A 23,187-nucleotide genomic window follows, 5' to 3' on the forward strand; every position below is an offset into this window, starting at 1 on the left:
GGTGATCAGGACATAGAACAGTTGGAACTGTGTCTTATGCTCCCTGTCACCTTTCAACCAAAAAGATGGCTGCCCCCATTAAATCAAATCTTTGCCTGATCTTTTAAAAACAGGGCGAGTAAGAGATTACTACATCATTACCCATTTTAATTAACATAACCAATGTAACTTAACAGTGTTTGTTTAGGCTGACGTTCCTCTAAGAAATTTTATTCCTCATTTTCACTACAGTTCCTCTTTAAAGGACTTCCGAGGCCAAATATTAAAAGTGAAATACCTGGTTCGCTTTTGTAGGCTCCACGCCCTCCGTGCCGTTCCGCCGGGTCCCACCGCTCAATAGCTCCCCGGGCCGCTCCTGTCCCCACTACCCGGGTCGGGCTCTCCTGCCTGCACTAATATGGCCGCCCGAGCTGGCCGCGCAGTCCGCATAGCCGCGCGTGCGGCTGCGCAGCTCTAGGGCCAGCCCCCCGATCCACGCAACAGCCTATAGCGTGGATCGGGAGCTGGCCCTAAAGCTGCGCAGCCACACTTGCGGCTATGAGGACTGCGCAGCCGCGGCCAACTCCGGCGGCCATATTAGTGCAGGCAGGAGAGCCCGGGTCGTGGGGTCGGAAACGGCCCAGGGAGCTATTGAGCGAACCAGGTATTTCACTTTTTTTAACATTCGGCCTCGGAAGTCCTTTAACCCTCTGGGGGCTAATCCCGAGCTGAGCTCGGGGTAAGCCGCCACAGAGGATTTCTCAGGCCCTGGTGGGCCGATTTGCATAATTTTTTTTTTTGTTGCACGCAGCTAGCACTTTGCTAGCTGCGTGTATATACCGATCGCCGCCGCTCCGCGCTGATTCGCCGCTACCCCGCCGTGCCGCGCCGCTCCCCCCCCCCCCCCCCCCCCAAGACCCCGTGCGCAGCCTGGCCAATGAGTGCCAGGCAGCGCTGAGGGGTGGATCGAGACTCCCTCTGACGTCACGACGTCGTTGACGTCGATGACGTCATCCCGATCGTCGCCATGGCGACGGGGGAAGCCAAACAGGAAATCCCGTTCTGAACGGGATTTCCTGTTTGATTTGATTGCCGGAGGCGATCGGAGGGGGTGGGGGGATGCCGCTGCACAGCGGCTATCATCAGGGCTCGCTACATGATTTAAAAATAAAAAAAAAATAAAAAAATAGTGCTGCGCCACCTCCTGGGCGAAATAATTGAAACCCCCAGGAGGTTAATGAACAAAAGTATTCTGACAGTTCAGTAGTTAGCCCTTGCTTTACCCAATGAAATGGTATAATGTCTGTATACCTGCATCCCACAAGTGTGAGGTACTGAGCGGTGCGCTGACAGAGCTCTAGCTCCGAGAGCTGCACCATGAAAGCACAGCTATTTTAACTGCAGTTCCACACAGTACCCCAATACCCTCTGCATGCGTTTGGGTTGTCACTAATTCACTTGTTGCATCCAGTGAAGTCCTATCTGAAAAACTCACCTGCACAGGGCTGGGGTTAGCATGGGGTGCCTGCTGCTGACTCTGAGTGGGGGTGCTGGCTGGCTGTGGGTGCAGCTGAGCGGCATGATGGGAGTAGGACTGCACGGTCGCTGTAAAGGAGGAGAACAGAAAGGATATTAACCTTGTACAAAGGCAAGAAACGCAGATAACCGTACACGGGTGGAAGTGACTTACCATAAAGCTGCTGTGGTGTGGGCTGCTCTGCGGTTTGGTATTGGTGATTCGAGGAGACCAATGCTTGCGGGTGGTTTCCTGACGTCAGCATCCGCTGGTTACTCTGCAGCATTTGAGCGAAAACCGGCTGTGGAGAACGAAGAGAAGCCACGTTACATGATGGAGCGCAGAAACTTCCAGAACCTAATCCTGCTACTGAAGAACTGCAGTATAAACTGCCACATTGAGCCATTGTCCTCGCACCCACCTGTGACTGATAATGTGCCATAGGTTGCATCATGGCTGCCTGTCCGGGAAACTGCTGAGGGCTGTAGGAGATATAAGGTGAGTATGGTGTTGCTGCCACCAGGGGAGGTCCGGCGGCAGCTGCTGCCTGCATAATGGGAGGTGCTGCGCTGGGCTGGTCATTTCGGGGTGTTGGACCTGTAAGAGTAAAAATAGAGAGAATTCAGACACCTGGCCTAACACTCCTAACAGTCTACCTCTTCAACCATCAAGACACCCCACGAGGAAGCCAAACTATCTTGATCAATAATGACATGTCCATTCACAGCTTACAATCATGAGACAACCCTTCCATCCTGGCCTTGTTTCTGAGCAGACAGATTTGACAGGTTTTTGACTAGTCCATCTCCTCGTGGGAGATTCTTGTTATTGCTTTCATTCTTTATAGAAGCACTCAATGGAAAGCATCTTTGTAAAGCTGGCGGTTGGCCTCCCTTCTTGCATACGGTTTTGGCATTTGGACTGGAGACTGAATACTCCAAAACCAGTCAGATTTTTTTTTTACTAACTGTAAATGGTGGCAGAATAGTAAAGTTCTTTACTCTGGGATAAATTTATATCTTGCATGTATGCATTTTTCACACTAATGGAGCTTTAAAAATGTATCCTCAAGTAAAAAACACACACAACCGAAACAAACCAAACAATTGACAGATTATATTTTTTTGGAAACCAGCATCGTGCAAAGTTTCAGCTTCATGCACAGGATTGCTTTCCATAGAGCAAAGTTACCCAAAGTTAGATTTTCTGCAAATCCCAAAGACCAATAAGTGAAGATAAGCTGAAACTTGGTCTATCACCCCCTACTCATCTTCATGGTGCCCCTAGTGCCCACAGTAAGCATTGTTTCCACAATTTAAATAGGAAAATAAATCTATAAATAATCAAGCACTGAATGGTGCCGTCATCGCGATAGGTAGTCTTACCTTTAGGCCTGTATTTGCCCTGCTGGCCTGGCACAGAGTTGGACACAGCATAAGGATAGATTTGTGACTGGAAGACAGGACATTCTATCATTACTACAAGCTGTACAATCAGGCATGATGCTGCCAGTTATTGACATAGCAACATCTTCTACAATACACAAGGGAGCATGGATACATACATAGAGCACATAGTGCAATCAGAACATGCAGTAACGCAAGTGCAGAAAACATTACGGTATTAAAGGGAACCTTAACTGAACGGGGGGGCAAAGAGTTTCACTTACCCGGGGCTATTACCAGCCCCCTGCAGCAGTCCTGTGCCCTCGGAGCCGCTCTGGAATCCTCCGGTCCCCCGCTGTCACTTAGTTTCGTTTTTGACGACTCACCAGTCGGCCGGCATGCGTATTATTGGACGCATTCCCTACTGCAATTAGCGCTGGTGCGGACCGCAATGCGTACAAAGATATGCCTTGCCGCATTCCGCATGCGTAGATGTGGCAACGCATATTTTTGTCCGGCATGGTGGCCGGCCGACTGGTGAGTCGTCAAAAACGAAACTAAGTGACAGCGGGGGACCGGAGGATTCCAGAGCGGCTCCAAGGGTACAGGACTGCTGCAGGGGGCTGGTAATAGCCCCAGGTATTTGAAACTCTTTACCCCCGTTCAGTTAAGGTTCCCTTTAACGTCCAGAGTCATCCACTACATGTTTGTCTGCAGAGCATAGCAGACAAACAGAGAAAGGACCCTGCCCTTGCAAGCTTTATGGGGGCTGCTCTACTTCCTTTTAAACAATGCAGATTACCTGGATGTCCCGCTGATCCTCTGCCTTGAATACTCGATCAGGTACTCTGACTAAAGTGTGACTTGATCGGCTGCACGCTTGTTTCTGGTGTGAGTCAGACACTACTGCAGCCAAATAGATCAGCAGCACTGCCAGGCAACTTGTATTGTTTAACAGGAAATATGGCAATTAACATATCCCTGGCACAGTTCTTTAAGACAATTTTAATTGTCAATGAGGCAGTCAGCCTAAAATAGACAGATGCAAGTGTACCATTACAGAAGGTCTGAAGAGGTGGAAGTTCCCAGGCTCTGAGCATGATGAAGATGTGGGAGAGTTCTATAAACAGACCCCCCCCCCCCCCACCTCACATTGTTCATTCTGGACATAGCATGTGATTTGCAGCTGGGAAAACTGCAATCAATTCCGGCTTGCATGCAGATTATATAGTCCGCCTGTAAAGCCAAAACATGTAATTGACTAGCCAATGTCAATCGGTGTTCACTTTGCCTGCAAGTGAGAACTAGTAGCATCCTGCCGAATGTAAGTGATGGCCAGTGGCCTGTGCGTGGAGCAGCAGGGAGGCAGAAGTAGTGGCCTGTGCGTGGAGCAGCAGAGAGGCAGAAGTAGTGGCCTGTGCGTGGAGCAGCAGGGAGGCAGAAGTAGTGGCCTGTGTGCGTGGAGCAGCAGGGAGGCAGAAGTAGTGGCCTGTGTGCGTGGAGCAGCAGGGAGGCAGAAGTAGTGGCCTGTGTGCGTGGAGCAGCAGGGAGGCAGAAGTAGTGGCCTGCGCGTGGAGCAGCAGGGAGGCAGAAGTAGTGGCCTGTGTGCGTGGAGCAGCAGGGAGGCAGAAGTAGTGCCCTGCGCGTGTAGCAGCAGGGAGGCAGTAGTGGCCTGTGTGCGTGGAGCACCAGGGAGGCAGAAGTAGTGGCCTGTGTGCGTGGAGCACCAGGGAGGCAGAAGTAGTGGCCTGTGTGCGTGGAGCAGCAGGGAGGCAGAAGTAGTGGCCTGCGCGTGGAGCAGCAGGGAGGCAGAAGTAGTGGCCTGTGCGTGGAGCAGCAGGGAGGCAGAAGTAGTGGCTTGCGCGTGGAGCAGCAGGGAGGCAGAAGTAGTGGCCTGCGCGTGGAGCAGCAGGGAGGCAGAAGTAGTGGCCTGCGCGTGGAGCAGCAGGGAGGCAGAAGTAGTGGCCTGCGCGTGGAGCAGCAGGGAGGCAGAAGTAGTGGCCTGCGCGTGGAGCAGCAGGGAGGCAGAAGTAGTGGCCTGTGCGTGAAGCATCAGGGAGGCAGAAGTAGTGGCCTGTGTGCGTGGAGCAGCAGGGAGGCAGTAGTGGCCTGTGTGCGTGGAGCAGCAGGGAGGCAGAAGTAGTGGCCTGTGTGCGTGGAGCAGCAGGGAGGCAGAAGTAGTGGCCTGTGTGCGTGGAGCAGCAGGGAGGCAGAAGTAGTGGCCTGTGCGTGGAGCAGCAGGGAGGCAGAAGTAGTGGCCTGTGAGTGAAGCATCAGGGAGGCAGAAGTAGTGGCCTGTGTGCGTGGAGCAGCAGGGAGGCAGAAGTAGTGGCCTGTGTGCGTGGAGCAGCAGGGAGGCAGAAGTAGTGGCCTGTGAGTGAAGCATCAGGGAGGCAGAAGTAGTGGCCTGTGTGCGTGGAGCAGCAGGGAGGCAGAAGTAGTGGCCTGTGCGTGGAGCAGCAGGGAGGCAGAAGTAGTGGCCTGTGCGTGGAGCAGCAGCGAGGCAGAAGTAGTGGCCTGTGCGTGGAGCAGCAGGGAGGCAGAAGTAGTGGCCTATGCGTGGAGCAGCAGGGAGGCAGAAGTAGTGGCCTGTGCGTGGAGCAGCAGCGAGGCAGAAGTAGTGGCCTGTGCGTGGAGCAGCAGGGAGGCAGAAGTAGTGGCCTGTGCGTGGAGCAGCAGGGAGGCAGAAGTAGTGGCCTGTGCGTGGAGCAGCAGCGAGGCAGAAGTAGTGGCCTGTGTGCGTGGAGCAGCAGGGAGGCAGAAGTAGTGGCCTGTGCGTGGAGCAGCAGGGAGGCAGAAGTAGTGGCCTGTGCGTGGAGCAGCAGCGAGGCAGAAGTAGTGGCCTGTGCGTGGAGCAGCAGCGAGGCAGAAGTAGTGGCCTGTGTGCGTGGAGCAGCAGGGAGGCAGAAGTAGTGGCCTGTGCGTGGAGCAGCAGGGAGGCAGAAGTAGTGGCCTGTGCGTGGAGCAGCAGGGAGGCAGAAGTAGTGGCCTGTGCGTGAAGCAGCGGGGAGGCAGAAGTAGTGGCCTGTGCGTGAAGCAGCAGTACTGGGGAGATAGGGAGTAGACACTTACTTGGACCGCTTGGCTCATGTGTATCTGAGGGATATACATGTAAGAGCCGTATTGTCCAGGGTTCACGATTGGCAGCGTGGTGGTGGTAGGATTTCTGGGTCCAGGAGATGTTGGGGTGCTTGTAGCCTTGTTCTACAATATAAAAAAAACAAGTTCATATCAATCTGTTTGGCAATGGAAAACTACAATTTAAAATACACATAGGCATAAGATGAGCATTTGCTCCAGAGTAAAATGCTGTGACTTATTTTCTGTAGCTGTCACTTTATATAGTCTGATCATTTTACAGACAGGTTTTAGACTAGTCTTTATCGTGTGGCAAACCTACAGATTAACTTTATTCTTTTAAAAGCATTCCCTGGCAAGAATCTCTACAAAATTTGTCAGACGACCAGCCTCCGCATGCTTTTCTGGCAGTTGGACTGAGCGAGTTTGAGTGTCAAAAATATTTTCTCTTTATTAACAAGTTGTCATTTGTTTTTAGGTAATATCAAGTAGCTGTAAGGATTATAATTAAAAATATAACTCATGTAATGCTTGAATCATGAATTGTGGAGTGTACTCCTAGTTTCCATCTAGTGTGGACGTGACCTTTAGTAATATAGTCGGACTCCTTGGTGTAAACTGGAGTAACCATTGACCTACTTAATGAAGTGGTTTTCAGTAAACTTTTAAGCCCCACACACGCTCAACAGCGGTCTTTTATGCGTTCAAAACTTTTGATGTGAAACAAGTTGAAACCCCTAAAGCCCCATCTACACGATACGATTCTTTATAAGATTCGATTAAGATTCTATTTACGATCCGATTAAATCCAACATGTCCGATCAGGATTCGATTCAATTCGATTTGCCATTGTTTTGCAATGGCAAATCGAATTGAATCGAATCCTGATCGGACATGTTGAATTTAATTGGATCGTAAATAGAATTGTAATCGAATCGTATAAAGAATCGTATCGTGTAGATGGGGCTTAAAAAAAAAAAAAATAAAGTCTTCTGCTATTGTTCAAAGAGCTGATAAGACCGATAAGAAGTCAATTCAACAGTTTGATTGACTTCTTATCAGCTCTTTGAATAGCAAACTTTAGGTGCTTCAACAAAAGTTTTGAAAGCATAAAGCCGCATCTACACGCTCGATTGATAAGATCCGACAGGACGGATCTTGCTTCCGCCGATTCCCTGCTCGCTCCCCGTGAGGGGACAATGGCAGGGAATCGAGCGGAAGATAAGCGGCGCCGGCGGGGACGCAGGAGAGGTGATCCGACGGCTAATCGAGCCGCCGGATCGCAGCCTCATCTACCCGTGTAGATGAGGCATAAAAGACCGCTGTTGAGCGTCTGTATGGGGATTTAGAGTACAGCGAAGTGCACATGCAGTCTGCGTATTCCAAGTTGGCTCAGATTCGAAGTCAAGCTCCTGTGTCTAGACACTCTAGCCTTTCAGTGACCCCGAGACTCGCATGTGAGACTCGTATATGAGAAATATCAGAAAATAAATATAGCTTTGAAAAGCTCAGAGACACACACACAGAGGCATATTATAACGTATCTGGCTTAGAGAATGAGACTTGATCTCAGGATCGTGGGTTCAGGCACCAAGAAAGTATCTTCTAGAATGTAATGTACTTCAGATGGTCAAAATTGTTTGATATAGTAATTGAATATGTTTGTATAATTATGTACATAACTACAATAATTTTTTTAATAAAATTATTCTAGTCTAATGGTGGGCATACACTGTGCGTTTCTTTCCAATCGAGCTGATGATGGGCTCGATTGATAATATCTGACAGGTCCGATCACGAATAGATCGATTCCCCACTCGATTCCTGCGGGCAGACAATGGCGGGGAATCGAGCGGAAGATAAGCGCCGCCGGCGGTAATCGATTCGTGCGCACGAGCGGACGCGCAGTAGTCGATCCGGTGGCTAATCGAGCCACCGGATCGCACAGTGTATGCCCAGCATAAGACTCTTTCAATGGAGATATCCAAGGTACTACAAAAATATATTGTTGGTATGACAGTGGCTATACAGCCCTATACTCTAGAACTGACACTTGATTGAGTTTAGTATTCTCCAGTCGGTGCACCCATGTTATATAGGGTCCAACATGAGAAGAAAGAACCTAGATACATCCCCCCCCCCCCCCCAACTTATGAGGAGGTGGATTCCTGTTTATTGCATGCAATGTGGCCTACCGCCTGCTGGTGAACACCAGAGAACCATCACTCGAAGCCACACGACCAAGTTAATCAAAAATAAGAGGACTCACCACTGAAAGCAACGCCTTTGGGTTGAACTCCTTCGCATTTGGGTTCAAGGTTGATTTTTTTACTTGCCTAGAGGAGAAAAAAAAAATCATGAAGCTGAACTTCATTTGTAACAATTAAAAATCCAAATCAAACAGGATTTTCTTACTACTTGAAACACAGGTAATGGGCGGTCTCATAAATTGCCCTACCAATCCATGCCAGAGTGAATAATACAGAGGAAAACAAGCAATGGTCTGAAGTAATAAGGACTTTGAAAGTTTTGCCACACTTCTGGTGTACATTAATCTGAAATCCTTGCAGTTCCACGACATGGGCCCCGCAGCCACCCAGACGCTATTCTGACCAAAGCACGTGCAAGTTCCACACAGCGCATGCCCACATCAAAACTGCTTCCTGGAAAACAGACTGAAGACCAGAATGCAGGCCCAAGTCAGACTGCTGTGGTTGACACTGCTGGTATGTGCCTTAATGAATCATGAGAAATATACATTTTAGTGCCAGGGTTGATGTAATGCCTGATGAACAAAATGCAATTTTACTATCCGATTGTCTGGAAATCTCCACCACGAATGATCTGCTTCTGATCGAAAAAGGGAGCAATTTTGAGCAGTACTGTTCTTAAAATTGATCCCTTTCTCAATCGGAAGCAGATTAGACATGTTGGAAATGATCAAATAGGGAAAAAAAAAATTGTTTGGTGTGTAGCAGGCTTAAGTAGATAGTTAAAGAGAAACCGTAATCAAGAATTGAACTTTAACCCAATCAGTAGCTGATACCCCCTTTCCCATGAGAAATCTATTCCTTATCACAAATTGATCATCAGGGGGCGCTGTATGACTGATATTGTGGTGAAACCCCTCCCACAGTGTGATGTCAGCACCTCACAGCACTGAGGTACTGACATCACACTGTGGGAGCCTTGTGTCATTGTGGGAAATAAGCTTTTTACAACTGCCAAAAAAGCAATCAGCATCTCCTTCCACTGACATCACCCGCCAGCAGTAAAAATGTCACCATGTGGATAAATGTCAGAATGTACATCAGGGAGAGAAAAAGATTTTAATGAGCAAACACTGACTAAATCGTTTGTACATAAATATTGTAAAAATAAAGCATTTTTACTGAAGTTCCCCTTTAAACGTTTCTAGAGTCACTTACTCGCACACGATTGGCTCTTCCTTCTCCTCTACGTCTGGTTTGCAGGCTGGACTGGCAGCCTCCTCCTGTCGCTCGATTATCTCGCTCACTCTGTCCTCTTTGGGCTCTTCCACCGTTTCCGCCACTTTGTGGGGTACACCATGAGGCTCGGTGACGTCACCAGGAGAAGCCTCTTGTGGTGGCATTTTTGCCTCCAAGGTTTCCTTTTGTCTCTGTGGGAAAGTCTCCAAAGCAGACTCCGGACCGGCGCTACTAGGCTGGAGCTGCAGAAATAAAAACATGGTTCAGAAAGGTGTTCTCATTTGATTGGCTCATAGCCGTCAGCCAAGCTGGTTACATTTACAACTTGCGCATCTGATTAACTTTTGAACGCTTTTTTTGCTTTTTAAAGATATACACACACTTTTTGTGCAACAAAAAGGCATGTATAATGGAACAATGGTAGTAACAAAAAACTTCAGCGTTTAAGCCAGCACAATGGCGTTGTGGTTAGCGCTCTCGCCTTGCAGCGCTGGGTCCCTGGTTCAAGTCCCCGTCAGGGCACAATCTGGAAGGAGTTTGTTTCTCCCTGTGTCTGCATGGGTTTCCTCCAGGCACTCCAATTTGCTCCCAAAAACAGATAAGGTAATTGGCTTCCCCCAAAGTTACCCCTAGACTATGATACATACACTACATGATACATACATGGATATAGGACTATGGGAGGGATTCGATTGTGAGCCCCTCTGAGGGACAGTTAGTAACAAGACAACATACTCTGTACAGCGCTGCGGAAGATGTCAGCGCTATACAAATAGTAAATAAAAGCCTATTAGTTGCTAATTAGCTTGATAAAACCCTTTTATTCATAGTAAAAGTACAGTTCACTTACCCGGAACTCTGCTCCAAATTTGCGTAGCTCGTCCAGCTGTGTCCTCTTCTGGTCAGCCTGCAAAACTGGACAGGAAAAGCCAATTGAGTTAAGTACCAGGGGACCGATTGTAACAGAGTGAAAGCACCATACAGCGGCACAAACCTTTACAGGGCTGCTTCACGGCGTCGCAAGGTGCGTTCTGCTCCAACGTGCGGCTCTGCTCTTTCACAACCAACACCGGGACGTCCTTAACTGAACACAGAGCACAAGTGTGAGTCAAACAAAGCAAGACTGACCAGAAACATTACAGCACCTTCAGCAAAAACACTCAAAAAATTTCTATCTGTAACAATGTAAAACGGCAAAAAAAAGAAAAAAAAAATTCTCCAAGGAATAAAAAGTTCCTGGAGGGGAAAAAAGGAATTCCATCGCAGAACTGGAAGGAGGTTTGCAACCCATTCTTCCTGGCCTAGCACCATAGAAGGCCGCTGTGACACCTTACCACTCATTGAAATGCTCTACATTCCATGAATGGGCATGTGGCTCCCCCAGCACTATAAAACCAAACAAAGCAGCCTTCATCTTTTGTGTGGGTCCATACTAGCACTAATATTTACTATTCCCGCCAGTCCAGAACACAAAAATGCCAAACACCAAAACATGAAAAATAAAAAAAAAAAAAAAAAAATTTTTTTAAAAAAGTTGCATGGCAGGAACAAGATTTTTTTGCAAAATCAGTGAAAGCTAGACTGGTGTCCAAAGTGGGAAAAAAAAAATAAAAAGGGTACACGCAATAAGTAGCAGCAAAGTCCATAGCAACTAATTAAGCTGAAGCCAGACTGTTTCTCTGGAATCCGCTTAAAGAACCTCGGTTGCAAAAATCTTAAAAATGTAAAATTCAATGTTAACATACAAAGTACGTTTGAGTTAAATGAGCCATAAATGACTTTTCTCCTATGTTGCTGTCACTTACAGTAAGTAGTAGAAATCTGGCATTACCAACAGGTTTTGGACTAGCCCATCTTCTCATAGGGGGTTCTTAGGGTTTTCGTTATTTTTATAAGCACTTGGTGAATGGCAGTTGCTCCATCAAACTGCCCAAAAAAGTGTGCAGGGAGGCCGGCCAGCATCTTTCCATAAATCTTTTTCAGGGAATGTCTTTATAAAGAATAAAGGCCATGCTGAGAATTCCCATTAAGAGATGTACTAACCCAAAATCTGTTGGTAATGTCAGATTTCTACAACCTACTGTAAGTGACAGCCACATAGGAGAAAAGTAATTTATGGCTCATTTTATTCTGGAAGAAATGTACTCATTTTTTAAATTGTAAGACTTTTGCGACAGTTCCTCTTTGAGGACCCCTTTACACTGGCTGCAATCCAATTCAAAAAGTGGATCGCAGACTTTTTGCTGATCACTAGAGCACTTCGATAACCTGTAAATCGCAGCGCTCATTTTCCACTAACGCAATTTGTTTTTTGCAAAATCACGATCACCGGCCAGCGCAATGTGACGCGGTCACGCCAAGTTCCCGCCGGCTGTGCACCACAGTGGGGGAAAAAAAAAAAAAAAGTTGTGATCGCAAGTGCAGGCGATTTGTGCTTGCGCTTGGTAGTGGAAAAGGTTGGCACATTCAATGCCTAGTCATCTGACCTTTAAATTAACAGCAATGCACTTCTATGGCCCTACAATCATAAGCGAAAGATAACGCGCCCAATAGTTAAAGCATGCCTGAACTGAGGGATAGGAAGGTCGACATTTCCTATTGAACAGATTGCCTGGATGTCCTGCTGATCCTCTGCCTGATACATTTATCCACAGCCCCTGACCAAGCATATGGAGTTTAGGCACTTTGAGGTCTGCCTGGATTAGCTTCATGCTTGTTCCAGGGGTGCGATTCAGACACTACTGCAGCCAAACAGATCAGGACTACCAGGTAACCTCTTCAAAAAAGGAATACGACAGCCTCTATACTCCTCGCAGTTTTGTTCTTATAGCAAAATCCTTAAAAATGTAAATACCTTTAAAAAGAAAAAACAAAATGCAGTTTATTAATACATGCCCTATAACAGATGCAGAGGAGGTTCAATACATTTTAGTAGACAGTGCACACAAACTACACCAAAAGCTTAGTAAGGGCTATACCACATTCAGCAAATGCTCAGCCAATTGTAACTTTAATGTAGTACAAGACTAAAAGGTGCATACGCACATGCAATAATGATTGGCCAATCACTGACCAATTGTTACACCTCCATGTAGTACGAGGCCCAACACTGAATACTATGAACTAAGTTCTCATACTACATAAGTGGTAAAATTGGACAACAGAAATTGCATGTGTGTATCAAGCTTTAAAGCCAAACAATTCCTGAAAGCCTAAAATGTAGTATTTACAGGACTAGTTCTTGTACCACATTTGACATGGAATTCAAAGCATAAAGAATCTAAAAAAAATTGCAACTGTAACCAACACATGAAATCTAACTAGTCATCAATGTTAAAAATTGGATATCTACTCAGTCAGCCTTTCTAAAAAATATTGTGAGGTTTTTATGTATACTACTCTTGTAGTCAGTAAACAGGGTGTCAGAAGGAATGCACAAGTTACAGAATTAAACCTGTGACAGTATGAACTGTGCACAGAACTGCATAATATAAAACGAATACCCAAGCCCGTTCCCAAGATTTCACAGCAAACCATTCTCTTCAGCCAATAAAACACTAAAGTCTTAAGTCGTCACCACAAATTGGGATTATTTGAGCTCTGAAGGCTTCAGAGCCCTACAAAGTCTTCCTCACCTTCCACTGCTATGGTGGGAGTGACCGCCTTAGGAGAAGTTGGCTTTGTAGCCAGGTTAGTCTCGGTGGTAGGACGAGAATCTGGAGTAGACGCCTGGGAAGATGTATCTAAGGAACTTACTGAAGAGCCAGATTTGGGGGAAAGGGGTACATACACACGGGAGGGTGCTGCAGGAAGAGACAAAATAACAGGTTATTCAACTTCTAAATACTGAAAAGTCAGAACTTCTATTCTTCAGCTTGTGAGCCAACAAACCTGACGGGGACGTGGATATTTCCTGAGGCCTGCTGGAGGGTGAAGTCATTGTCTTGGTGCCCCTCATGGGTCTCTGCGATTTTGGAGACATCCTTGAAAGTCCTAACAAAGTTAAGCAGAGGTTCAGAAAAAAAAAAAAAAAAAAAAAAAGGTTTGCCTAAAAGACTCTAAAAATGTATATTTATGGCACAAAGACAACATAATTCAGCTAATGAAGGTACAATGGACTGGTTTTTACCTCCGTTGATAACCCTCTGCTCTGATACCGGGCTGGAGCCAGCATCAGGATAATGTTGAGGAGCACTACGTGAGGACAATGAGCCCATGCCAGGTCTTCCTCCTCGTGAGGGGTTGGTCCTGAGGCCTCCACGTAATCCATCTCTGGTTCTCTGAGCCATGGGAACGTACTTTCCATCTCTGAAATGGAGGACCACATCAATTTGAGGAAAATTATAAGATTTTTACTACAACACAACACCCTGCCCACAGTGGACTCTAATCAGTAGTTCAGAGGCCCAACACTCACCTAGATGAAAAGCTTGGACTGTCCCGATCAGAGCTTGGACGTTGGACTGAGCTATGCTTTTCTTCCTCCGTCCGGCCATCATCATTTTCTACAGCAATCCGTGCCCGATACTGAGGGCTAGACTCGATCTCTCGAGCAAGCTGGGCAGCTCGGGCCTCCCGCTGCCTATACTCCTCGCTGTTATCCTTCTCTAGAGGGACCCTAAAAACAAGGCAAACATTACTATGCCGAACCTGACCTTCAAGCCACTCTAGAGGACAAACTCCCCACAACTACTCACGTGTATGAAGACAGGCTGCTATCGTAGGTAGTCTTCACCCCATAGTTATCTTCATTAAATTTAAACATGTCATTTGGGTCCCATCCATTAGACTGCAAGAGAAGCAGGTTATGAGCAAAACAGAAGCATAAAAACAAGAAGATTCCACCCTAAGCCTTGCATTGCTCCCTCAAATGTGTGCTACTTATCAAGCACAGAACCGGGCAACAACTGTCCCACGACAAGTCTCGCTCACCCACCTTCTCTCTTGCACTTATCTTCAAATAACTCAGTTTCTACTATTTTTCCCCACTGCAATTATGTACAAGTCTTCACCAACCAGGATAGGACAAGGCATACCTATGCAGTATTCGTTAAAATAGCCACCTCAAACAATGACTAGAGTTGTGTGGTTTTAAACGTCTAAATGTGCGACAGAACAGTGGCCTAATGCCGAGCATACATGGTTCGTTTTAGATTAATCGAGCCGCTGATGGCTCGATCGATAATATTCAACCTGTCTGATCACCGTGGCAAGGTGATACCACGCTTTATCCCCCACAGGCAGACAATGGTAGAAACAAAGGCGAATAAGTGCCCACGGGGATCAATTCACGTGCACGTGTGGATGAGTGGTGACAGATACCGGCGCATAATCTAACCATGTATACCCAGCATTAGGCTCAGCTTCTGTTAACACTTCCTAACCCAGGGGTGGGCAAACTTGTGCAGATGAGGCTGCATTCCTCTAGGCTGCTACTCTCGTCTCCCTCCGCCGAGACTTTGTGCAGGAAAAAGAGAATTGGGTTTAATTCACCCAATTGCTTGTTCCAGCAATGCTTTCCATGGCAAGAACTGCATCATGTGACACGCAATGATGGCATGTCACATGATACACAATTGCCATGAAGAACGCTGCTGAACGAGTAGTGTTGCATGCTTTCAAAGGACAGCGGGAGGATAGAGATCTGGTCACACAGCAGCGGGCCAGCTATACAATGCCCATGGGCTTTCATTTGCCAAGGCCTGCCCATCAGTAGATCTAGTATCTATAGTCCAGAGTGTGCAGCTAGCATGGAAAGCTGTAGATTTAAAGGGAACCTAAACAGAGGGATATGGCTTTTTCCTTTTAAACAATATCAGTTGCCCGGCAGCCCTGCTGATCTTTGGCTGCAGTAATGGCTGAATTACACACCTGAAACAGGCATGCAGCTAATCCAGTCTGACTTCAGTCAGAGCACCTGATCTGCATGCTTGTTGAGGGGCTGTGGCTGAAAGCATTAGACACAGGATCCGCAGGAGTCAGGCAACTGGTATTTATATATAAGGAAAAAAAAAAATCCATATTCTTACTTTAGGTTTCCTTTAAAGTACACCAGAAGTGAGGCTTATGGAGGCTGCCATATTTACTTCCTTTTAAATACCAGTTTCCTGGCTGTCTTGCTGATCTTACCGGCATCAGCCGCATCTGAATCACACTTGAAACAAGCATGAAGCTAGCCAGAGAACCAGCTTAGCATGCTAGTTCTGGGTCTAAAGCAAAAAGCATTAAAGAGATCAGCCAGGTAATGAATTGTAATAAAATAGGTCAACCTCCACATTTCCCTCCCTTCTGGTGTGCTTCAGCAGAATACATCTCCCTGTGCTGACGACATCACTCCCTTGCCTTTGGGAAGCACTGCTACTGTCAGAAGGAGCATGGGGAGCTGCATGGGTTGTCTATAACAGCAACAATGCTTATAGGTGGTTTGGACCTTCATTTTATCCCCTATTAGGTATACAGTTACACCAGGTACTCACCAGATCAGACTCTAGCTCGAAGTCATCACTGTTACTATCTCCGCCTCCGACACTCCCTTCCCAGCGCAATAAAACCTTGTCTTTATGCTCGCCATTCACCTTGGCATTCGTCGCTATGGCTGAATCTGTAAATTTATCTGCAGACAGGAGCAGAGGTGCACATCAGAGGAATGGTAAGAAGAAAGATTGCGGTGACGTTTTAGCATTCATCAGTGCAGAGCAACTCATCATACCTTTTGTGGCATAACTGAAGTCAACGTTTTGGAACTTCACAAAGACCACATCTGAGTTTTTGAAAACCATTGTATCCACAATGTCCTCACGCTTTGGTCCTGCCGCCTGATCGTTTGTCTTCTTATGTACGGCATCAACAGCCATCTCAAACTGCAGCAAGAAAATAGAAAAACAAACAAAAAACAGAATTAATAAGCGAGTCTAAATACCTACAGCTGCTGCGCGGGTGCGCGCTCCTGTGCCCGTGGTGCCCCCCGTTAGCCCATTCATCCAAGTGCCCGCTAAAAAGACCGACGTCTTTCTGACAAGACAAAAAAAAAAAAAAAAATCCCCGTCTCCCTAGTAAATCTCTCGCTTCCAGGACAAAAAATAAATAAATAAATAAAATAAAGAGAAAATGCTCATGGTGGCCATCTTGTGGCCAAATAGTACTATAGCTACATGCACTTTAATGAAATAAACCTATATTATTTAACTTAAAATTAACTGTTTACCACCACACCAAAAATTACCAAAACATTTTTTTATGAAAAAAAAAAAAAAAAAAAAAAAAGTTACCTAAGGGAACTTTTTATATATGCATGTGGAGAGTAGATTTCGGAATTTTTTTTTTTTTAATTATAAGGTCGTAAATGGCGAGTGACGCAAATCTGAAAAAAATGCACCTTTATTTCTAAATAAAATATTGGCGCCATACATTGTGATAGGGACATAATTTAAATGGTGTAATAACAGGACAAATGGGCAAATAAAATACATAGGTTTTAATTATGGTAGCAGGTATTGTTTTAAAGCTATAACGGCTGAAAACTGAGAAATGAATTTTTTCCATTATTTCCTTAATATTCCTGTTAAAACGCATTTATAAAAAATTTTTTTTAGCAAGATGTACTACCCAAAGAAAGCCTAATTGGTGGTGTAAAAAACAAGATATAGATCAATTCATTGTGAGAAGTAGTGATAAAGTTATTGGTGAATGAATGGGAGGTGAAAATTGCGCTGGTGCATAAGGTGAAAAATCCCAGTGGGCTGAAATGGTTAAGCAATACCAGTTGCCTGGCTGCCCCGCTGGTCCTCTAATACTTTCAACCATAGACCCTGAACAAGCATGCAGCAGGTCGGGGGTTTCTGACAATATTGTCAGAACTGACAAGATAAACTGCATGCCTGTTTCTGGTGTAACTCAGTTTTCTACTGCAGCCAAATACATCAACAGGACTGCCAGGCAACTAGTATTGTTTAAAGCGGTATTGTCGCCATAAAAATCAAATTTCAACAGCAACAGGTCTGAGTGTATTAAGTGATAAAGATGCTAATCCTGCATTCAAAAAACTTGCAAACTTTTTCTGCTGTTATGGTTTGTAGTTATCACATACTTTAGAAGCACTGGCCCTAGTGCCAAAGAGTTGAATGATGAGTTTTTCTATCTATAATATATTCCTCTTCTATTCATTTCCCTGCCTAGCTGCTTATCAGAAACACCCTCTGATTACTTGGGCTGAGGTGACTCAGTGATTGGATGTGTAAATAAAAAAAAATAGACAGTGCAGTTAGTATACACCTCAGTGTGAGTGTCTGAAGACTGTGAGGAGGGCAGCTAATGAATACACAATGAGCAAGAGAAGGGAGGGGGGAAAACAAGAGTCAGGGAGGATATGATGTCAGCATTAGCTTGGCAAGGTGGCCACTGCCTAGAATACGATTTTCTGCTTTTCCTTTATAAAAAAAAAAAAAAAAAAAAAAAAACCACAGGAATCATTACGTGGATAGCACAATACATCTGTTAAGTACAAGTAGTATTCATCTACATGTGTTTTTTATTTTTTTATTTCTAGGTTAGCGTGGGTGTCACTTGTTCTTTAAAAGGAAATCAACATGGCAGCCTCCATATCACTTTCACATCGGGCTCACTTTAATAAGTCACTAGACATGAGGCAGCCAGTAGACACATCAGTGCAATTGCCACTTTAACATGCATAGGGCTTACCTTTGAGCTAACAGTCTTAAAAACTCCCTGGAAAGTATTCCCATTTTTCACTTTGACATCACATGTGGAGCCCTGAGAAGAAATGGTGTTCAGTCAGTGAAGTTTCAGTCTAAAGGTGGCAACATACACGAGACAATAAAATGATCTGATTTTACAGTAATTCGATAAAACCAATTGGATCTCCGGGGGAGGGGGGGGGGAGTTTTCCATGCGACTGAAAAATCGATTGGATTTCCAGTTTTCTTCGATTTTTAGCGATCCAGAATGACAGATATTTTTCTTCAATCTTTATAAAGATTGTATGGTGTGTTAGATTGTCGATTTATTAATATACACTCCCTTGCAATTTTGTCCGAGTTTCCAATTATTTTTATCATAATTGGGGACAAATTAAACAGTGTGTGGTACATTGGTCATATCTTTAAAATCAGTCAGAAAAATTGATTGCAATTCTTAAATTAAACAGATCATTAAACAACATTTTATGGTGTGTGGCCACCTTAATGCTGGATACACACCATGCGTTTCCGCGTTCGATGCGCATCGATTTGATTATTTCCGACATCTCCGATTCAAGCTTCGATGGATCGTTAAATCGATTTGCCATACTTTACATGGCAATCGACCTAAAAATCATCGAAATGCGTTCGGAAATAATCAAATTGACGCGTATCGATGGACGCATTCCACGCGGAAATGCATGGTGTGCATCAAGCATAAGACTAACAATTTATCAAATTCATGATAACAGCAGAGGCCCCTCCCCCACTTGTAGGTTGCATTCTCAGCACGCAACATCACAAGTACATAGACTGCCTAGAAGTGTGAATGCATGGCTGCCTGGAATTTCGTTCATTATAAGTGAAAGATCGCAATGCAAGTGTGGTGGATCTACGGCCACCTGCGTTGCAATGCACAAGTTGGGAAGAGGCCTTAATGGAACCTAAACTGATAGAAGGCTGGATTTTTCCTTTTAAAAATACCAGTTGCCGGATTCTCCTGCTGATCCTGTGTCTAATGCTACGTACACACATGCGACAACGATCGTTCGTTAAGAACGACGAACGAACTTTTAATTGATGAAAGAACGACCTAAGTAAAGGTAGTTTTAAAATGTGTGTAACGATCTGATCGTTAGAACGAACGTTACATCACAGAAAGCAACTATTGCGCCTGCGCATAAAAATGAGAAGTTCCATGGAGAAATAGTGAAATGCGCATGTCAAGCCTAGTACGAACGATCGTTTCCAACGATGTACTACTTTTGCAAACGATCGTCGTTGGTTAAAATCCGCCGCGATTTGGCTCGTTCGTCGTTTGCCTTAATAGTCGGTGGTTCGTTTTTTGTAACGATCGTCGTTGGTAAAGATCGGGGAACGATCGTTACAAACGACTATAGTCGCATGTGTGTACGCACCTTAAGGCCACATACACCCATCAGACCATAGTCTTTTGAAAATGAAAGATCACAGACCAATTTTACCCCCTTCCATGTAGTATGAGAGCCATACCTACCCAGTCTATTCTATGGAGCTGAACTCCCCATCAGATAGAAATCTTGGCAAGATGCTGCACACAAACATGCTGTACCACACGAAAGATCAGTATCTGCAAAAGATCTGTTCCTGCAAAAGATCCATTCCTGCAAAATGCATTCATAGTCTATGAGATCTGCAGATCATCATACACACCTTGTTTAACTGACATTCATCTGCAGATCTGAAAATCCATCCTGGTGGATCTGATCTGCAGATGATTGCCTGTTAAACAAGGTGTGTATGAGATCTGCTGATATCAGACTATGAATGCATTTTGCAGGAACGGATCTTTTGCAGGAACAGATCTTTAGTGTCTGTACAGCATGTTTGTGTGCAGCATCTTGCAAAGATTTCTGTCTGATAAGGAGTTCAGCTCCATAGAATAGACTGTAGGTATGGCTCTCATACTACATGAAGGGTGGTAAAATTGGTCTGTGATCTTTCATTTTCAAAAGTCTATGGTCTGATGTGTGTATGAGCCTTAATACTTTCAGCCACAGCCCCTCAACAAGCATGCAGATCAGGTGCTCTGACTGAAGTCAGACTGGATTAGCTGCATGCTTGTTTCAGGTGTGTGATTCAGCCACTACTGCAGCCAAAGAGTTCAGCAAGACTGCCAGGCAACTAGTATTACTTAAAAGGAAACATCCATATTTCTCTCAGTTAAGGTTCCCTTTAAGAACTTTAGAAAATGAGTATGTATTTGCACGACAATATGCATCAACTGATTATAAAAACTACCGACTTGCAAGGTGTAAAAATGCAAAAACAAGCGCATACAAGAGAAGCTCAGACAGCCGGCATTTACAGGAAGTTACTACATCCCTGATTATAACAGACTGGCTGACTGACTGGCTGCCTGCCTGACCAGCACCGGGTGTAGCATTTGGTCAGATTACAGCAGAAGTCAGAATGAGAAGGAACCAGAGCCCTCACTAGCTTTGTTCTGCTGAATCAGGACCAGTCTATGCCGCCATAGTGATAAAAATCAGACAACGGGAAACGTTTAAGCCGCTGCACAACCACAATCAGGTCGTATAATCTGCATATTACAGCTATAAGCATAAACAAAAGTCAAGCGGACCTGAACTCAGAACTTCCTCTACTTTGAAGTTCATTATGCTGTTGCTTATCTTTTTTAAGGTGTACTCTGGTTTCCTTATACATGCCACAAAGTAACCACCACTAAACAAGCAGCCTGGCAGACAACGCTGAATGTCAGTGAGCGTATGGAGATTTCATGCCTGCAGGTTAAAATGCCACACACCATAAATTAACAGAGTCCAATCTACATGGTGAACTTAACCAGTCGCCAATCCTCATCTACAAAAACTACGTATTAGTTATCCTGGTCAAGAGGAGCGGGATCAAGCTGGTGCAAACACCCTCAGTGTTCTCCCCAGAATTTTTTTCCAGCCGGGTGGCATGAAATAGTAGCCGGGTGGCATGAAAAAGTAGCCGGGTGGGGAGAGATGAAAATGCAGGGCAACTGTGCTTACAGCATAGGAGGTGGCGAGGAGGTGAGCCGATGACAGCCGGGTGGTCACCAAATCTAGCCGGGTGGAGCGCCCGGCTAAAAGAGCCTGGGGAGAACACTGACCCTCCATCAACACTTACAGACTATGAAGTCTTTTTTGTTTAACTATCCTCTTCAGCTTTAAAGGATACCCGAGGTGACATGTGACATGATGAGATAGACATGTGTATGTACAGTGCCTAGCACACAAATACCTATACTGTGTTCCTTTTTTTCCTTTCTCTGCCTGAAAGAGTTAAAAATCAGATATGCAAGTGGCTGACTCAGTCCTGACTCACAGGAAGTGACTACAGTGTGACCCTCACTGATAAGAAATTCCAAATATAAAAACACTTTCCTAGCAGAAAGTGGCTTTTGAGAGCAAGAAAGAGGTAAAAAGGGAAATTTCTTATCAGTGAGGGTCAGTGTAGTCACTTCCTGTCAGAGTCAGCACTGAGTCAGCCACTTACATACCTGATATTTAACGTTTTCAGGCAGAGAAAGAAGAAAAAAAAAAAAAAAATAGGAACGCAGGCTAGTTATTAGTGTGCTAGGCACTGTACATATGTCTGTCACGTCAGTTCGGATATCCTTTAATGCCAGAGTGAAATCGCCGCACCCTTGCAGTAGAGGAGAGATTACCAGAGAAGCCATTCAAATCTCTCAGGCTCGCAGGGCTCCACTTCCTCGAAGAGGCTGAGCTTTACACTGTAGCAGCTCTGCCTCCTCCACAGTCAATCTCTGCAGATCGCCACCTCTCCCCGCCCCTCAATCTTTCACTGAGAGGGGGCGGGGAGGAGGCGGAGATCTTCAGAGATTGCAGAGAAGCAGAGCTACAGCTCAAAGCTCAGCCTCTCCAGGAAGAGAAGCCCTGCGTGTCAGGGCAGCATGATCTGCGACCTGCAAAGTCGTAGAACTTTGCAGGTCGTTTTTTAGGTAATAAATCACTCCTCTGCTGCAGGGATGCAGCGATTTAACTGGCATCAAAGCTGAAAAGATAGTTAAAAGGAAAAAAAATAAAAATTCAGAGTCTTTCAGCAACATCACTGAGTTTAACAGAACATGGCAGAGAACTACTCACCACAGCAGCAGTTAAGTAATGTAGCATCCGAGAATTGTTATACAATCCATCAAACACCTGAAATAAGGGGGAAAAGGTGGTGAGAATGCTTACAGCTTATGTTGTGCTTTACTAAAGAAACACTATAGTATAGAGTCTACACTATAATAGGATCATGGGAAAGAATATACCTGGATCCATAATGGGTTAAAAAAAAAAAAAAATAAGCAGAGAGTGATCTACACAGTAGCTAGTTTACTTATACTATAAGCAAACCAAACAGTCTGTATTGTACACACTGCAGCCAGTTTGCCATCAGTACAGACAGATCAATAGCCCATTTACACTGGGGCGAATAGAAACAAAGTTACCCAGAATTACCCAGCTCCCTGCCTGACCCCAAAGCTTTCAGTGATAAAATTGAGGGGGGGGGGGGGGGAATATAAAATAATAAACCACTTACCGGCCCTTGGCTTGCCTGGTTTGATTTAATGCTGCTCCTGCCCCTGGAAGAAAAAAAATATATATATCAGTGAGTACATGAAGAAAATGAGGCACAGCATTCTTCTACAACTCCATATTCCCAGTGATCTCATGACACTATATAAAGGGTTATAAAACCCATCATACAGCAACAACATCTACAGCAGCACTTTACAGAGTGCATAGTCATGTGACTGCCTGTCCTCAGGAGGAGTTCACAATCTAATCCTACCATAGTAGGTCCATCATTGTCTAGGGCCAATTTGGGGGGGGGGGGGGGGGGGGGGGGGGGGGGGGAAGAAGGGAAGCCAGTCTTTGGGATCCCAATGCATTCCTGACAAGCAAACACTGCGGTTCTGAACAATTAAAGTGAACCTCCGGACTAAAAAAAATCGACTCAGCAGCACTGAAAAGGCCTGGTGTTTCTTTAACAGTTTCACGGCATCAGAACTTTGTTTCTCTTATCCAAGCCTCATTTTTAGCTGC

General features: G+C 45.3%; 1 protein-coding gene across 1 annotated transcript in view; it reads right to left on the minus strand.

Annotated features, from left to right (window-relative positions):
- ATXN2L (ataxin 2 like) overlaps nt 1-23,187 on the minus strand; it is a 37,085-nt gene that overhangs the window by 8,380 nt on the left and 5,518 nt on the right. The window contains exons 2-20 of the mRNA XM_068243599.1: nt 22,682-22,724; nt 22,240-22,296; nt 18,105-18,176; nt 16,117-16,267; nt 15,884-16,020; nt 14,105-14,196; nt 13,825-14,025; nt 13,537-13,715; nt 13,299-13,400; nt 13,043-13,210; nt 10,402-10,491; nt 10,258-10,322; nt 9,387-9,649; nt 8,228-8,294; nt 5,953-6,084; nt 2,881-2,947; nt 1,917-2,092; nt 1,670-1,796; nt 1,475-1,584 (exon numbers count right to left, since the gene is read on the minus strand). Of these exons, the coding sequence (XP_068099700.1) occupies nt 1,475-1,584; nt 1,670-1,796; nt 1,917-2,092; nt 2,881-2,947; nt 5,953-6,084; nt 8,228-8,294; nt 9,387-9,649; nt 10,258-10,322; nt 10,402-10,491; nt 13,043-13,210; nt 13,299-13,400; nt 13,537-13,715; nt 13,825-14,025; nt 14,105-14,196; nt 15,884-16,020; nt 16,117-16,267; nt 18,105-18,176; nt 22,240-22,296; nt 22,682-22,724 (2,299 nt within the window). The remainder of the gene's footprint in view (nt 1-1,474; nt 1,585-1,669; nt 1,797-1,916; nt 2,093-2,880; nt 2,948-5,952; nt 6,085-8,227; nt 8,295-9,386; nt 9,650-10,257; nt 10,323-10,401; nt 10,492-13,042; nt 13,211-13,298; nt 13,401-13,536; nt 13,716-13,824; nt 14,026-14,104; nt 14,197-15,883; nt 16,021-16,116; nt 16,268-18,104; nt 18,177-22,239; nt 22,297-22,681; nt 22,725-23,187) is intronic.

This window comes from Hyperolius riggenbachi, chromosome 7, assembly GCF_040937935.1.
Source record: "Hyperolius riggenbachi isolate aHypRig1 chromosome 7, aHypRig1.pri, whole genome shotgun sequence".
NCBI classification, from domain to species: Eukaryota; Metazoa; Chordata; class Amphibia; order Anura; family Hyperoliidae; genus Hyperolius; species Hyperolius riggenbachi.